Source organism: Zeus faber, assembly GCF_960531495.2.
Source record: "Zeus faber genome assembly, chromosome: 9".
Classification (NCBI taxonomy): Eukaryota; Metazoa; Chordata; class Actinopteri; order Zeiformes; family Zeidae; genus Zeus; species Zeus faber.
This window is the reverse complement of record NC_137197.1, coordinates 7046631-7064871: the sequence shown is the minus strand read 5'-3', so window position 1 is coordinate 7064871 and position 18241 is coordinate 7046631. Positions and strand designations below refer to the sequence as shown.

At 43.7% G+C, this 18241-nt stretch overlaps 2 protein-coding genes across 2 annotated transcripts in view; both read left to right on the top strand.

Annotated features, from left to right (window-relative positions):
* The first annotated feature begins 11314 nt into the window (after positions 1 to 11314).
* On the top strand, positions 11315 to 14282 carry rnf7 (ring finger protein 7). Its single transcript, XM_080006485.1, has 3 exons — positions 11315 to 11549; positions 11683 to 11730; positions 13568 to 14282. Exons 1-3 carry the CDS (start codon positions 11384 to 11386, stop codon positions 13684 to 13686), a joined length of 333 nt encoding a protein of 110 aa, XP_079862611.1. The 5' UTR covers positions 11315 to 11383; the 3' UTR covers positions 13687 to 14282.
* Positions 14283 to 15071: 789 nt separating this feature from the next.
* The window catches only part of LOC307235306 (rhodopsin kinase grk7-b-like), a gene marked incomplete at both ends in the record, with an annotated part of 3173 nt that continues 3 nt past the window's right edge, over positions 15072 to 18241 (top strand). The window contains 4 exons of the mRNA XM_080007341.1: positions 15072 to 15671; positions 15771 to 16208; positions 17104 to 17375; positions 17914 to 18241. The exon at positions 17914 to 18241 is cut by the window's right edge and continues 3 nt beyond it. Coding sequence (XP_079863467.1) covers positions 15072 to 15671; positions 15771 to 16208; positions 17104 to 17375; positions 17914 to 18241 — 1638 coding nt within the window. The remainder of the gene's footprint in view (positions 15672 to 15770; positions 16209 to 17103; positions 17376 to 17913) is intronic.

Sequence of the window (18241 nt, the reverse complement as noted above, 5' to 3'; positions counted from 1 at the left end):
GATGGAGAGACAGCCGGACAGGCGGACAGGCTGAGAGACTGACAGAGGGACAGATGGACAGACGGACAGAGAGACAGACGAAGGGACAGACAGACAGGCAGACAGAGAGACAGACAGGCGGACAGAAAGGAAGACAGGCAGACAGGCAGGCGGACAGAAAGGAAGACAGCCGGACAAACCAATTTAATCAATTACTTATTTTTATAGATTGGATAAAATGATACGACAATATTACATTTCACATAGCACTGCACTGTTTTCAGAACCGGTACGTAGATATTGGACATAGATAGGATATATACATACTGCATTCTATATTATGTCCGATCAAATCAAGTCGCTAACGGAGGGAAAGTATAAACCCTTCAGAGTAAAAAACAAAACAAAGCTATGCATCACAAATTTCATTACCCGTTTAATCAGGTCTAGTGTGGTTAAAATGTCACATTGCTGGAGATCTAATATGCTCTGTCTGGCTGTATGGCCACTTGTTTGTGCATTATCCTGCTGTGTGTATGTAACACTGATTGTGCAAGGACAGAAGCCCAATTTCTACAGCTATTATAACGGTTACAATACACAGCAGCTCTGGGTTTACACCCAAAATGTCAGGTCACATTTGACCCTGAAACAACAAATTCACAGTGTGATCTCAGGACAGAGGAGGTTCTGCTTTTTTCGGAATTCAGGGCGTCCTCTTTACTGTTTGACTTCCTGTTGAAGTGTAAATCCCAACAGATCTAGGAGAACCCTGGAGACACGGGAGACACTTGAGACGCAACACAATTACACAGCCTTGTGAAGTATTGATAAGGTTTTTCACAAATTATTGTCGAATACTTGTATTAATAATAATAATAATAATAATAATAATAATAATAATAATAATAATAATAATAATATTATTATTATTATTATTATTATTATTATTATTATTATTATTATCATTATTATTATTATTATTATTATTATATCTACCATACTGCTTCTTGTGGTCAACAAGTTTGAGAAAAAAATGTAAAAATAATCTTAAATAATTCAAATATTCACCCATATAATATATATATAAAAAGATAAATACTATTACTAAATAAATAACTAAATAAATAAGCATACAAAACACTAAACAGGTAAAAGGCCAGATGATAATAATAATAATAATATTAATAATAATAATAATAATTATTATTATTATTATTATTATTATTATTATTATTACTTTTATTACAACCATCATCATCATCATCATCATCATCATCATTTTCATCCACAGATTGTCATCACAATGCAAAATTGTTTCGAAAGTTGACATTATGATTGTGAGAAATTACTTATTTGAGTATTTGGCAGTCGGTCCGTACTTCCTAAATGCTCAACTTTAGACTTTTGACACATAGATTGTTTGGTTGGGAAATATGAAAGTAATTACTTTAATTGGAATTTCCATGAATCCCTGAATGGTCCCTTTAGTTGGTTAGATCGTAAGAAAATTGACCCATTTTATTTTTTTCATTTTCAAGATAATTTGATAGACTTTTTATTGGAATATAAGGCCTATGTACAGTATTGCCATGGGCCAGCAAAGTTATATTTAACATATTTTATTATTTGCTGTGAGACCATCCTGTCCACGCGGTCATCGCTAAAATCTCAGCAACCATCTGGACATGCACAGAAGAATTCCCCAGCATCGAGCTCTTCAGAGAATTTATGACCCTGTGAATCAGGTCTCTGTGTGTCCTTTGAAAACCAGAAAGATGTGTTGGAATGTCAAGAAGGGAGGGGTAAATATCCCCACAATACTGAGTTTGTGAAGGGTCCAATCCAATACATGGTGAATGAAATCTGAATGGATATTTCCTCCTTTCAGTTCATATAACACGGAGAGAATCATGGAGAGGTTTGCATTGCATGTGCAGTACACCGATCAGCCACAACATTAAAACCTCCCCTAATAAACCCAAATAAAATGTAACTCCCCGACATGCTGCCAAAACAGCTCTGACCCGTGGAGGCATGGACTCCACAACACCTCTGAAGTTGTCCTGTGGTATCTGGCACCAAGACGTTCGCAGCAGATCCTTTAAGTCCTGGAAGTTACGAGGTGGGGCCCCCAGGGATCGGGTTTGTTGTTCCAGCACATCCCACAGATGCTCAATCGGATTGGAGCCTTACTCCGACCATCCACGAGGTAGAAGAAAACGTGATCCATCAACGTTCAAAGTTCAAAGTTAAAAGCGTTTTATTTGTCAAGTGTACAGTACAACACAAGGTCATACGATATTCGGTTACAATGAAATTCTTGGGGCATGACAGGCAACAACTGCGTAGTGGGCATAAATATATATTAAAAAAAAATTTTTTTAATAAAATAAGAGTCGAATATAAAAAAAAAGAAGGTAGAGTCGATGTTACAAATACGGGCAAGAGGTCACAGTGTATGTACATAAAGTGAAAACAAGAAAAATAACCCTAAAACGGAAACTAAAATAATTGGAACATTGTAGCAATTCCAACAGAAATAGGTCAGTCTATTGCACAAGATATGGATATAAATATAAAGTGAAAGAGTGCCGGTGGATATGTACATGTAGTTGTGGTGATGTACATTTAATTTACATAGGTGACTACAGATGTTGCAGGTTGAGAAGCCTGATGGCCTGAGGGTAAAAACTGTTTGTGAGTCTGGTAGTCCGTGCCTGGATGCTCTCCACCTTGTCCCTGTAGGCTCTTTTGGCATCTCTGATGGCTTTCCAAGTTCATATCTGGACTTCCTCAAAAGGCCTCTATGTCCCGAGAGCTATAGGAGGAGGACCGTGCTCTGAGCTTTGCACAGACATCACCATTAACCCAGGGCTTTTGGTTGCGGAAAGTCCTGACCTTGACATCATCAATGCACTTGGAGATGTAGGCTGAGACAGAGTCTGTGTATGCCACGATGTCCCCATCAGCTGCAACACAGAACATCTGCCAGTCCGTGGTTTCGTAACAGTCCTGGAGAGTGGCAGTGGATTTCTCACTCCAGCGTTGGACTGTTCGACAAACCGGTTTTCCTTGCTTTAGTCGTTGTCTGTAGGTTGGTAGGAGAAGAATGGAGGTGTGATCTGCCTTGCCAAAGGCAGGGCGGCGGAGGGGTTTGTAGCTGTCCCGTAGTTGTAAATAACAGTGGTCGAGAGTCTGATCACCCCTGGTAGGAAAGTTGATATGCTGGTGATATTTAGGCAAAACCTTCCTCATATTAGCCCTATTGAGGTCACCACAAACAATAGAATCTGCCTCAGGGTGAGCGCACACGTTTTATCCGCATGCGGGGTGGTATGTAGACTGCCGTGATTATAGCGGAGCTGAATTCCCGCTGGAGGTAGAAGGGAGGGACTTTTATAGTTAAGAGCTCCAGGTCCAGAGAGCAGTGTTTTGAAAGTACTGATATATCCGAACCCCAGCGAGAGTTAACCATAATGCAGACCCCACCGCCTCTGCGTTTACCTGACTCCGTGGTTCTGTCGTGCCGGTAAATGGAAAATCCAGCCGGAGTAACGGCAGAGTCTGGCACTGTAGCATCCAGCCAGGTTTCTGTGAACGCAGCACACAGCAGTTTGCGAGTACCCGCTGGAAAATAATCTGTGCGTGTAGTTCGTCCATTTTATTATCCAGGGATTGAACATTAGCCAGTAAAATGCCCGGTAGCGGCGGGTTGCAGTATATCTTCCGAGATCTGCATAGGATTCCGGCACGTTTGCCTCTTCTCTTTCTCCTCCGCCGCCGTATTGGTAAACACAGCGATACAGGACAAAGGGATCGCAGTATGTACTCCAGTAAGTTGCGAAAAAGTCCGTATTAAGTGTCGAACGGACGTCCAGGAGAGCTTGCCGTTCATTTTGTAAGAGTGACAGTGCACTGCGTGCAAAAATAAGAACAATACAAATAATAAACACAAAACTACGAGTTGAATGCAGAACCATTGCCGGTGCGTCCATACTACGGCGCACCCGGCAGACCAGGCCACCTTCTTCCATTGTTCCATGGTCCAGTTCTGATGCTCACATGCCCATTGTAGGTGCTTTCAGTGGGGAACAGGGGTCAGCATGGGCACTTTGACCGGTCTGCAGCTACACAGCCCCATTAACTTTTTCAGTAATTTGTGCTACAGCCCTTCTGTGGGATCAGGCCAGACGGGCTACACTTCGCTCCCCGCATGCATCAATGAGCCCGTGGGTGCCCATGACCCTGTCGCCGGTTCACCGGTTGTCCTAACTTGGACCACTTTTGGTAGGTACTAACCACTGCATATAGTTAAAGGGCAAACATCTTCATATGCATAAAATTTACAAAATTCATACAAAAAAAGCAAAAATAAGACTTTGGCTAGTCTGTCTGTAGGGAAAACAAATAATAAGCTTGGCACGTTGTGAGCTTAGCCTCAGTGTGAGCCTTTCTTCGCACTGCCGAGTCTATTGATACATAATTCCAGAAGCATTCATGAGAACACGTAAAAATAAATCTGCCTTTGAAAAAATATAAATCCGAAACACTTCCATTGACTCCAAGGACAAATTCTCAATCCGCAGTATGAAAAACACCACCACATGTTTCCCTTTATTTCCTTCAAAATTATTCCCCCTATAGAATAAATTACGAGTAAAGAATGATTCACGGCAACAAATTATTCACGGCATTAGATGGATCAGTTTTCAATTGCATTCTTTGAGATCCCCCAATTCTCCTTGGTTCTCCCTGGAGACTCAGTGTCAGATGTTTCGGTTGAAATACAGTGGGGTATCTGCACGGGGTTCATCTACATTTAAAAGACCACTCGCTTTGAAAATAAAACCAAAAAAGTTTTAAAAAAATATTGACGCTACCACTGATGTGAGTTTCTAGCTATGTTCCACCCGTTGACCTTTGGACTACATTAAACTTCCATAGCTGTGAATTGGGAGGGGATACTGATAATAAACCTGAAATTTGTCACCGTTTATTATTTGGGCTGTAATAACAAGCAGCCTCCATCTAAAATTCACATCAGCCACATCACGGTGAAAAAAACAATAATAATAATTTAAATGGCGTGAGCTTAATTGCTCAGACCGAACTGGCAGCGGTGACGGCGTCCCTATTGCACCATTTAAAACGTCGTATTACTGCGCTCCAACACTGTTAGCCAAGACCCGAGAGATGTCTCCATTTGCTGAGTTTATTATGTTCATTCAACTTGGAAAGACACAACGTTTTCACAGCAACGCGTGGAAGTAAACCCTTGGCTCTCACGTGGCGTGAAATCGCAGTTATTCGAGTTATTCCCGCGCACACTAGGTGGGATTTGCAGGAACAGGTGCTCCGCAGATGCAGTCACCTAGAACAGCGGGCCGGCCCTGAGGGGCTGGTACGTGGTGTAGTGGTCTTCTCAAAAGGTTAACTGCGTTGGTTTTGTGACAAATTACTTCAACAAAACAAAAAGTAGAACAAAAAACAGATCAAACTGAACGCACATTGTACACACACACAAGTAGCATATTGACATTATTCTTTTTAAATGTGTTTTTCCGTCCATAGCTTTTACTGAATGTAAAATGTGTATATTGAGTAAAATCTATAATTCACAACATGAATTATTGTCATGCTTAAAAAATAATTTACTTGACTTTTTAATTTACTTTACTTTCATTGCTTATTTCCATATTTGTGTACTCATCTGTCTGTATTTAGGATCATGCTCTGTGTGTGTCCCTGAAACCGTTCCAGTGTAACCTTATTGAGAGGCTTTTGGACAGGATACCTGTGGAACAAGGGAATGTGGCTGGAAGGAAAGTCATGGGTTTTTGTGCTGCAAGAGAGATATGAATAGTACATCTTGTGCCCTGCGCCTGTTCTAAATTGGTTCATTATTAAGTTTACGCTTTAGACCTTTCGTTCTGTTCCCAGCCGAGGCCGCGTAGGACTGCAGTCCAGGAAGACATGTATCAGGCAAACAACACTGACTGGTTCACATATCAATAGAAACAAATGAAATCAATACGATTAAACATTTGAAGTAATGCTATTTTAATTATCTTCAATTCTTGAAAATTATTAATAACTTATCATTTCTGTATAATATACAGAAATTATAAATTAGTAATAATTTTCTTCAATTCTACAGTTAATAGATATAATAGAAGAGATAATATAATACACTTGTTCTCAAAAGTTTACATACCCTGGGAGAATTTATGATTTCTTGGCCATTCTTCAGAGAATATGAATGATAACACAAAAACCTTTCTTCCACTCATGGTTAATGATTGGCTGAAGCTATTTATTGGCAAACAACTGTGTTTACTCTTTTTAAATCAAAATGACAAAAGAATGTACCCAAATGACCCTGATAAAAAGTTTACATACCCCAGTTGTTAATACTGTGTATTGCCCCCTTTAACATCAGTGACAGCTTGAAGTCTTTTGTGGTAGTTGTGGATGAGGTTCTTTATTTTCTCAGATGGAAAAGCTGCCCATTCCTCTTGGCAAAAAGCCTCCATTTCCTTTAAGTTCTTGGGCTGTCTTGCATGAACTGCACGTTTGAGATCTCCCCAGAGTGGCTCAATGATATTGAGATCGTCCCATGCGCAGCTTCCGGGCTGATGAGTGCAAATTTTCCTCCAGTATTTTCTGATAACATGCTGCATTCATCTTGCCATCAATTTTGGCCAAGTTTCCTGTGCCTTTGTAGCTCACACATCCCCAAAACATCAGTGATCCACCTCCGTGTTTCACAGTAGGAATGGTGCTCCTTTCATCATAGGCCTTGTTGACTCCTCTCCAAATGTAACGTTTATGGTTGTGGCCAAAAAGTTCAATTTTGCTCTCATCACTCCAAATTACTTTGTTCCAGAAGTTTTGAGGCTTGTCTCTGTGTTGTTTGGCGTAATGTAAGCGACGTTGTGACGTTTGCGAGAAATGGCTTTCTTCTGGCGACTCGACCATGCAGCCCATTTTTCTTCAAGTGCCTCCTTATTGTGCATCTTGAAACAGCCACACCACAATTTTTCAGAGCGTCCTGTATTTCAGCTGATGGTATTTGTGGATTTTTCTTTGCATCTCGAACAATTTTCCTGGCAGTCGTGGCTGAAATCTTTGCTGGCCGTGGTTCGGTTTCAACAGAATCCCTCATTTTCCACTTCTTAATTAGCGTTTGAACACTGCTGATTGGCATTCTCAATTCCTTGGATATCTTTTTATACCCCTTTCCTGTTTAATGCGGTTCAATTACCTTTTCTCGCAGATCCTTTGACAATTCTTTTGCTTTCCCCATGACTCAGAATCCAGAAAAGTCTGTGCAGCACTGGATGAAAGATGCAATGGTCTGTCAGAAGGTATGTAAACTTTTGATCGGGGTCATTTGGGTACTTTCTTTTGTCATTTTGATTTAAAAAGAGTAAACACAGTTGTTTGCCAATAAATAGCTTCAGCCAACCACTAACCATGAGTTGAAGAAAGGTTTTTGTGTTATCATTCATTTTCTCTGAAGAATGGCCAAGAAATCATAAATTCTCCCAGGGTATGTAAACTTTTGAGCACAAGTGTATTATCTTATCTGTTCTATTATCTTTCTCAAATATTATTTGGGAAAGGTTGAAATAATTGTAACGAGGTTTTCTAAAAACAGAGTTAATAAAAAATGTGCAACCCTTTAGACTACATAAAAACAAAAACACACATAATATTAACAAGGATAGGAAAGCATAAATAAACAAGAGGGAACAATAAAAATGGGCACGAAAAAATCAACAATAAAGATAACTGACATATAAAGAAAATACATATAAAGAGCGTAGCTAACACACTGATAAGGGAAACACACGTGGGGATGTTGTTTGTAGATTACAGCTCAGTGTTCAACCCTATTGTGCCCGCTGAGCTTGTTCCCAAGCTCAGGATCCTGGATCTTAACACCTCCCTTTGCGACTGGATCCTCGACTTCCTGTTGGGCAGACCCCAGGTGGTGAGAATGGATAAGCTCACTGGCCCTGATCACCGGAGTCCCTCAGGGCTACGTCGGTCCCCTCCTGTACGCCCTCTTCACGCACCACTGTGTGGCCCCACACAGCTACAACGTCATCATCAAGTTTGCAGACGGCACCACCATCCTGGGTTTCAGCTCCAACATTGGTGAGACCGCCTACAGAGAGTATATCAGCGTCTTGGCAACATGGTGCCAGGACAACAACCTCTCTCTCAACGTTTGAAAAACCAAAGAGGTGATCGTGGACTTGTGGAAGGGGCAGGGGAGGGGTCACGCCCCCGTACACATCGATGGAGCTGAAGTGGAGAGAGTCTCCTGCTTCAAGTTCCTCCCTGTGTTCATCAAAGAGGACCTCACCTGGTCCAGGCAAGCGGACTCGGTGGTAAAAACTGCCCAAAAGTGAAAATACTCCCTCGGGAGACTCAAGAAGTTTGGCACGTCTGCCAAAACTCTCACCAACTTCTACAGACGCACCATCGAGAGATTCCCCTCTGGCTGCATTTCTGCCTGGTACGGCAGCTGCACATCATCGGCTGCCATCTCCCCTCCGAGCAAGGCACCTACCACGAGCGATGCCTTAGGAAAGCACTGAAAATCAGCCATCCGGGCCATGGACTGTTCACGTTGCTGCCGTCTGGTAGACGTTACGGGAGCATTCCTGCACGGACTGCCAGGCTCGCAAACAGTTTTAATCCCCAGGCCATCAGGCTTCTTGAGAAACAATAATAAGCTACTGATCATATTGACGACACATGAACAATTCATATATGCTCTGGTCACGTGTGTCTACAACCACATATTATATATTCCCCATTTTTTTAATTCACCGGGACTGCGGCTAGTGTTTTGTTTTATTTTTTTTTATTTTGTTGTGTAAATTCTTGCTATTCTTATATATTTTGCTAGTTTTGCCCTCATTTGCTGACTCATTTTTAACAATCAATCGCTTGCCTTGTCACAAGGATTTCACGGTTCCCAATCACCTTGTGTTGTACTGTGCATCTGAGAAATAAAACACTTTGACTATGACACCCAGAGGAACACCAGGGACACAACACTCCTTTTAATCCACACACGCACACACACACACACACACACACACACACACACACACACACACACACACACACACACACACACACGACAGCCCCGCAGGGACCAGCAACATTTACAACCACCAATACGTCAGTGTACGGCCAGTGATCCCACTACCCGATAATTGGATTGGATCAAAGTTGGGCAAAGTTGTAGAAGACTAGTTATGACCCCTGAACCCTATGGATAACAGCACTATAGATGATGAAGAAGTTTGTCACTAAGATTCTTTCTCTGGGACCCCGATCTGAGAGGATTCTTATTGTTCGATATGATTTAGTCCAAATTTCCATGCCTGTGTGTACTATAGCGAGGGAGATAATGGTGAAACTAAGATCAAAACAGTCATTATTGCACATTCTTTAACGGTTATAAAGGTCGGTCAGCTGGAGGCTCTTAAAACGCCGCAGTCAAGTCAAAATTGAATGCTCCTCAAACTCCTCCGGGGAGGCCTCCACGGATAAATGATCCTTAATTTCAGCAAATTTGAGAGGGGGCCAAAAGAGAGCGCCATGCCATTTCAATCCCCTCCAACATTGGTGCTTGAGCTCGGAACATTCAATCAGATCTGTAGAATTGTGAATGGGACGGACAAGCGACAAAGCCAGCTACTGTCGAAACGTCGTCGTGACGAGGGCCAAACCTTGGGAAAACGAATGAATGCCCGTGGACTGTGTTGGATTCGTGTCACTGAACGGTTTCTCAGGATGATTTATTTTCGATATTTTATTTTCCTTTCTTCCTTTTCATTGTGGGAAAATCCTTTCATTCATGGCCGGTCCCGTTGACAAAACGTTTCTAGTTTAATTTTTATTACTCATGGAAATGGTAAGTTACCCGTTCTCAAAATTGAGAGAAAAACGATTGAACGCAGCCAAGAGAGACTCTGTAATGAACATTGAAAGCATACCCAGACAATAATCTAAACCAACTACACAGAGGAAAAAAAATACTTTTTCAATTTTTAATATTTTGTGGGGGGGGGGATTTTGCGTACTTCTACTATACCGTGATCGTGACAAGTGCTGTTTATAAAGGCTGTGTTGGGCACAAATGCTCACGTATTCAGTGACCTAAACTAGATAAAAGGCAGCTCACAATTAATGTTTTTATGGACTTTATTTATACTTACTGCTAGAAGACAAGATGATAAGTAAACAGATTACAATCCAAATGAATCAGATTCATTATAAATCAATAATAATAATAATAATAATAATAATAATAATAATAATAGATAGATAGATAGATAGATAGATAGATAGATAGATAGATAGATAGATAGATAGATAGATAGATAGATAGATAGATAGATAGATAGATAGATAGAAAGATAGATAGATAGATAGATAGATAGATAGATAGATAGATAGATAGATAGATAGATAGATAGATAGATAGATAGATAGATAGAAAGATAGATAGATAGATAGATAGATAGATAGATAGATAGATAGATAGATAGATAGATACATAGATACATAGATAGATAAATAAAGTCTCTTTATTTAAATGTTGTTTTTTTTATTATTATTTCGTTGGAACTCCTTTCTATTGCTGTTGTCAAAAATATGAATATTATACTACATGAATATATTGAACAGTGTTATCTCGGCTGATATTCAATAACGTCTGTTAAAATGCATTTCCTATTTCGTCCTCATATTTTGTGCGTTTGAACCGACGCGGCACTCCGCCGACGTCATCCGACAGCCGGCTCCCGTCGGGTGACGTCAGCGGAGTCCCGGGTCGCGATGCGTTTCGGAGCTCGGTGAATCCAAACCCCAACTGGCGGACGCGACGAAACAACGGCGATTTAGGTCGGAACCGCCGCGTCGCTCGTCCAGCCGGGGGGGGAACGGACACGACGTCACGGCCACGTTCGACGTCACGGCCACGTTCGACGTCAGGGTCGACGTCACGTGCGTGAAGCGATCTAGTTTCGTGGTTGTTTCTATTGGACAACATCCCCGACGTTGGATGTGGAGATGTCCGCGGTTCCGGCGCCTGTGCGGATGCCCGTAGGTCGGACACGGTCGCCCAACGGCCCGCGGGCGTCCATGTCTTCCAGAGCAGAGGCGTGAGTTACCGGCAGTTCCCTCGTTTACTCGGGAGGTGGGAACCACCGACTCGGAACGACCGATTTCCCGAAGGGGGGGGGGCCGGGCCGAAAGATGCGCGCACAGCGCCCTCTCCCGTTGGCCACACGCTCGCGTCTCGAGCTCGCCATTTTGCTCAGCCGGTTGAGCAAGTCGCGAGCTAGTCGCTAGGCTCTGCCGCGGAGCAGAGATGGACGAGGGCGACGAGCCGGGCGTAGTTCACCCCCACAGCACCTCGACGGGCTCCAAGTCGGGGGGAGACAAGATGTTCTCCCTGAAGAAGTGGAACGCCGTGGCCATGTGGAGCTGGGACGTGGAGTGCGACACGTGTGCGATCTGCAGGGTGCAGGTTATGGGTGAGGGTCTTTCTTTTCGCGAGTAGAGCTAGCCGGGCTAACCGCCGCCGGGGCCGGCAGGGTTAACGCTAGCCGGGCTAAATGCTAGCGTCGACGTTCACTCTGGGTCACATGATGTTGTGTCGTTCTACAGATGCGTGTCTGCGCTGCCAGGCCGAAAACAAACAGGAGGACTGTGTCGGTAAGATGGTGCTAGCTATGAGAGATGTACATTCATTCAATGCTATCTATCTATCTGTCTATCTATCTATCTATCTATCTATCTATCTATCTATCTATCTATCTATCTATCTATCTATCTATCTATCTATCTATCTGTCTGTCTGTCTGTCTGTCTGTCTATCTATCTATCTATCTATCTATCTATCTATCTATCTATCTATCTATCTATCTATCTATCTATCTATCTATCTATCTATCTATCTATCTGTCTATCTATCTGTCTATCTATCTATCTATCTGTCTATCTATCTATCTATCTATCTATCTGTCTGTCTGCCTACTGTATCTATCTGTCTGTCTGCCTACTGTGTCTGTCTGTCTATCTGTATATCCATCTGTATATCTATCTATCTGTCTATCTGTCTGTCTGCCTACTGTGTCTGTCTGTCTATCTGTATATCCATCTGTATATCCATCTATCTATCTGTCTATCTATCTATCTATCTATCTATCTATCTATCTGTCTGTCTGCCTACTGTATCTATCTGTCTGTCTGCCTACTGTGTCTGTCTGTCTATCTGTATATCCATCTGTATATCTATCTATCTGTCTATCTGTCTGTCTGCCTACTGTGTCTGTCTGTCTATCTGTATATCCATCTGTATATCTATCTATCTGTCTATCTATCTATCTATCTGTCTGTCTGTCTACTGTGTCTGTCTGTCTCTCTGTATCTATCTATCTATCTATCTATCTATCTATCTATCTATCTATCTATCTGTCTACCTGTCTACCTGTCTGTCTGCCTACTGTATCTGTCTGTCTGTCTATCTATCTATATATCCATCTGTATATCTATCTCTGTCTGGATCTATATATCTATCTATCTATCTGTCTGTCTGTCTACTGTATCTGTCTGTCTGCCTGCCTACGGTATTTATCTATCTGTCCATCTATCTATCTGTATATCTATCTGTCTGTCTGGATCTGTATATCTATTGATCTATATTTGTATATCTGTCACCTATCCATCACATCTTCCATCCATCTATACATCATCTATCTGTATATCTATCTATCTGTCTGTCTGTCTGTCTGCCTATCTATCTATCTATCTATCTATCTATCTATCTATCTATCTATCTATCTATCTTTTTTGTCTATCTATCTATCTATCTTTTTGTCTATCTATCTATCTATCTATCTATCTTTTTGTCTATCTGTGTCATCCATCGATCAAACCTTCTATATATCCATCATCCATCCTCCTATGAACCAATACATTCATCCATCCATCCACCCTCTGACACATCCTTTTAATTCATCTCATGCATTGAGCACATTCTGTATTTTGTGTATTCTTTTTAAAGACTGTTTTGTTGATTTTGACTTTTTTTTTGTCTCAGTTGTCTGTCTGATGCCAACACACCAAGTCAAAACCCCTCATACGTGTCCAACTAAACGGACTCTGCTGCTAAAATAGAGCGAGAGAGAGCACGGCACAGCTGACCCAGGCTATTATATCAAGTTGATCGAAAACAGGATATCTGCAGGGCCTTTTTAAAACGTTTGAAATTCAGTTATTCCAAAGATCAAGCCTCAAAAGTAATTAAATTGTCATACATTTCAAAATGTGAGGTATGGATTTCAACATAAACCTTGACTGGGTTATCCATTTCCTTTCATCAAAATGACTTCAGATTTTCCTTTGTCCAAATTGATCTTTAAAAAGTATCAAATGTACCTATCTGATACCTACAGACCGCCTGTAAAACGACTGCCTGATCCAAATCAACAAGGAAATCGTCGATAATGCGCCGCTCACTTCACGTCTAATCTCCCTTTCTCTCACTCAGTGGTGTGGGGCGAGTGCAACCACTCCTTCCACAACTGCTGCATGTCGCTGTGGGTGAAGCAGAACAACCGCTGCCCCCTGTGCCAGCAGGACTGGGTCGTCCAGAGAATCGGCAAATAAAGCTACAAGCCTCCACGCCCGTCGCCCTCATCCACTGCCTGCATGCACCTGGAAATGACCGGATGAGATGAGACGAGGCGGCGGACTGGATGCCGGCCGCCGCCGGTCCTCCGTGCGGCGCGCGTCATATTTTCCGGGTCCCGCTCCTCCTGCGTGTGCTGCCGTACAGGAGCGCGACGAGCAAACTTCAAGCGAAGCTTCGAGTGACTTGATGGGGTCGTCCCGGTCGGAACGGATTACGAAAGTAGAAGAGGAGCCTCCTTGTGGTGCTTGGTCCTGTCTTAGCTGTTTGTTTGTTTTTTTTTGTTGTTTTTTTTTTTTCAATCATCATATGTTCAATATGTTGTTTGGAGCATCTTGGATTACTGTCTTTTCCTGTAAATCAATTAACTATTGTGTATCAAACAAATATGAGAACACTTGATTTGTTTACTTGTCTTTTTAATAGTGGCTTTCTTTCCAATTACACAAGATTTGGTAAATCAGGCGTGGACACAAAAGCGTTGAATTTACTCTGCACTGCTTTGTGAATCAGTCTCAGAAGATATTTTGCCTACAAAGGTATATCGATGTGGATAATATTAAAGTTTTGTATGTGATCCCAGTTAAATGATTCAAGTGTTATAAGCTGCAGTACATGACAATTTATAACTCAGTGGGCACATTGACCATTTTTCCAGTATGGTTTGCATTCTTACCCCCTTTCTGCTACTAAGCAACCAAACTGTTCATTAGATAATCAGTTCATAAAAAACCAACACTAACGAAGGCTCCTCCAAAGTTTTAAATGTGATGCATTGAGCACCTCGTGTGGATTACGCACATTTTAGTATTTTGTAGTATTTCAGAGCTTATGGAGCTCATTGTGTGTAATCACCGGGTTTTGTGGCATTTCACTGCATATATGTATGACGTTACGTATATGTATGTGACAAATAATCTCTTGAACTTGCATTCAGTATAGTATTTGCTGCTTAATCCTTTGCACAAGGCCTAGTTCCCCCTGTGGCTTATCAACTGCAATGTGCGAAGGTCGTGGCCTGCCACCTTGTTGTGTCATGCTGGCAGCCCGCTTGCATCACACGGACACATCTTTTAAAAATAGACCAGGCCAAAGCCTCTTAAGTTCAGACCGCATAAGTTGCTTTCCTTGAGTAGTGTCTGCAAATAAGCTCACCAATACACTTACCTGAGAACAACTCCTGAAAGACAAGCACAGAATGAGGCGTTGCACAAGAGGTACAGGCCCTCTAAGGTAGTGCGGTAGCAAAGGGTTTTTTTTTAGGCGCTCGGTTGTGCCTGGGACTCGGGAGGTTCCAGCTTTTGGGGCCCAGATCGCGACCTCCACACTGAAGAATGTGTCCACCACTCGGGAGGCGTCCAGCATGAACGACACAGGGGGACTCGACAACTTTGTGGCCAACTCAGCCTACCTGAAGGCCCAGGAGGTAGGTTACGGCGACTTGAGCAATCAGAGGCTGAACTTGTCGTTGCCCAAGCCCCAGAGTTCGGCGGCTGCTCGGGCGGCGGTGGGAAGCAACTATGATTCACTCTGTGAGCTACAGCCGATTGGGAAGAAGCTGTTCCACCAGTTTCTCCGGGCTTCGAAGCCTCAATATGCGGCAGCCTCTGAGTTTCTGGAGGAGCTAAGGCAATGGGCTCTGGCCGAAGTCGACGCCCGAGACGAGGCCCAGCGGAGCATCGTGACCAAGTTCTGCCGAGCGGACTCCAAGAGCTTCCTGTCTTACCTTAAAGCTGACCTCGCTGACAGATGCACGGCGGTGTCAGACAGGGACTTTGCGGAGGTGCTGGCTGGCAAGGTGAAAGAAGTTACGAAAACCTTCCTCAAAGGAACGCCTTTCGCCCAGTACCAGAAAAGCTCCTTCTTCGATATGTTCTTGCAGTGGAAGGAGTATGAGAAGCAGAAGATCACTGACCAATACTTTTTTGAGTTCAGGACGTTGGGTCAGGGAGGCTTCGGTGAGGTAGGTGCCAGAGATCTCCCTGCATTTGATTGACATTTGACAAAGATAAATAACGTCATTACTTAATTTGGTGTCTGAGCTTCGCTTTGGTCCGTCCAGGTCTGTGCCGTGCAGGTGAAGCACACGGGCCAGATGTACGCCTGCAAGAAGCTGGACAAGAAACGCCTGAAGGAGAAGGGCGCCGAGAGGATGGCCTTTCTGGAGAAGCAGATCCTAGAGAAGGTCAACAGTCCCTTCATCGTCAATCTGGCTTACGCCTACGACAGCAACACCCACCTGTGCCTCGTCATGAATCTCATGAACGGAGGCGATCTCAAGTTCCACATCTATGAGCTCGGAGAGAGGGGTCTGCGCATGGACCGCGTCGTCTACTACGCGGCTCAGATCACCACCGGGCTCCTCCACCTGCACTCCATGAACATAGTGTATCGAGACATGAAGCCGGAGAACGTGCTGCTGGACAGCCGTGGCCAGTGCCGATTGTCGGACCTTGGACTAGCTGTGGAACTTCCAGGGAAGAAAACCGCCTGCCAGAAGGTTTGTATGGGTCCTGGGCCTATAGACTATATTGATGTGGAAAAGCCAAGTCCGCGCTGCAGTGTTTGTAGGTATGTCAGAGTACTAGGCCATGGGAGATACCGTATGCTTTACTGTGGTTGTTATTGAGTGAAAGCCCTTAATCACGAACACCTTGAGGAGAATTGATTCGTGCTTTTATTTCACTGCTTGCAGTTTGTTTTACAACTCCGGAGTTATATTTGGAATGCAGGAAGCTTACCAGAAATAGGTATGGATCTCCGCCCTTGCTATTTTGACTGAACCACCCCGGGGTGTGACCCCGTGAGACCCAAATTAAATCTCATTCAGCAGCGTCCGCTCTGATCCCAGCAGTGGTTGTGTAGTGCACTGCGGATGCTTAGACTGACATTGCTGTGCACGAGGACAAGCTCGTTCATCTCTTGCACTGATACGATAGGGTGTGGCATTTGAGCAACAGCCTTCCGCAAGCCAGAGCGGAGGTCAGTTGCGTTTCCTGCATTGCTGTATGGATGTTTGAATGGGCCATAGAGTTTGAGGCAGGGCATTGCAGTTGGAGTGCAATTTATCATGTCTTCAATTCAATTATTTCATTAGAATACAGTGGAATATTTGTTTCACTAATAGAAAACGCTTTTGGATGTGCATTTGTCAGCACTGCTGAGTCGCCTAAAGCCTTGTCTCCTTGACTACAGGGATGGAACTACAGGGACTAAATCACGCCTATCAATGAAAATCTTCTCCGATCGGGGTCCCCGAGACGCCATCGTCTCGAGGGTCCTCGATGTGAAAACGGTCGAGAATCACCGATCATGTGTAGCGGAGTCTCCCACTTATTATTTGTTGCCTTTCCTCTCCTCCACCCTCCTCCCTTGTTCGTTCCCCACGTCTCCAGGCCGGGACAAACGGCTATATGGCCCCCGAGATTCTCAGGCAGGAGCGTTACCGCATGTCGGTGGATTGGTGGTCTCTGGGCTGCAGCCTGTACGAGATGGTGGCGGGGCGTCTGCCTTTCCAGGACCACAGGGAGAAGGCGCAGACGGAAGAGGTGGTCCGCCGCTCGCTGGAGGACGAATGCAGGTTCCTGGACAAGCGATTCGACACTCCTGCCAGAGACCTGATCCGCCTCCTCCTCAAGAAGAAGGTGGAGCAGCGTCTCGGGTGCCGGTGAGTAGAAGGCACAGAGATTATTAATCATCGGGTCTGTTATGTGAGGTCCTAGTAGGTCGACGACGAGTATTCACGTCGGGGTGGAAATGAAACATGTCTGCCCCGGGCCAAGGTAGAATGTGCGTTAGTATTGAAGAAAAAAGTTGCATTTAAGGTGAAAGTTAGAAAAGGTGTAACAGGAAAGAATGTCTCTTGAAATAAATATCTGCTTCAAAATGATTCAATCCTGGGAAGAAATTTGGTTTACGAAAGAGTGAAAGGTGCAGAGCTATGAGGGAAAAGTTGAATTTTACGGCAATGTTGATCTTTCAATTTTTGACCTCCACACCGAATCCATGAATACATTGTTGGCAAATGGATTTTTAGTTCACTAAATTATAACACATGCTTCTGCGTACATTTTTAGAACCATTATTCTCAATTCAAATGTGAAACCCGATCCAAGCTTTTCCCTCGTTTCTCCCTCTCAGCACTAAAACCGGCCGAGCTTAATTGCAAAATTTAGAGCCATTATTCCACCCCACCCCCATTTCAGCGGCGATGACCCACGCAGCCATCATTTCTTCTGGAACATCAACTTCCCTCGCCTGGAGGCCGGGCTGGTGGCGCCGCCCTGGGTGCCCAGGCCCCACCTCGTCTACGCAAAGGACACCGGGTCCTTCACCGAGTTCTCCGAGGTCAACGGGGTGGAGTTGGACGCCAAGGACGAGGTGTTCTTCAGGGAGTTCAGCACGGGGGCGGTGGCCGTAGCCTGGCAGAACGAGATGATCGACAGCGGGCTGTTCGACGAACTGAGCCGCAGCCACAGGGACGACCCTCGCTGCTACGGAGCCGCGAGGACGTCCAAGTCGTGCATTATTTTG

Excerpts from the sequence above, each read along its gene's own strand:
- rnf7 (XM_080006485.1), top strand. The coding sequence starts at position 11,384 with ATGGACGAGGGCGACGAGCCGGGCGTAGTTCACCCCCACAGCACCTCG. Across the intron at positions 11,550-11,682 it reads CTGCAGGGTGCAGGTTATGG|ATGCGTGTCTGCGCTGCCAG; the intron begins GTGAGGGTCTTT and ends GTCGTTCTACAG. Across the intron at positions 11,731-13,567 it reads CAAACAGGAGGACTGTGTCG|TGGTGTGGGGCGAGTGCAAC; the intron begins GTAAGATGGTGC and ends TCTCTCACTCAG.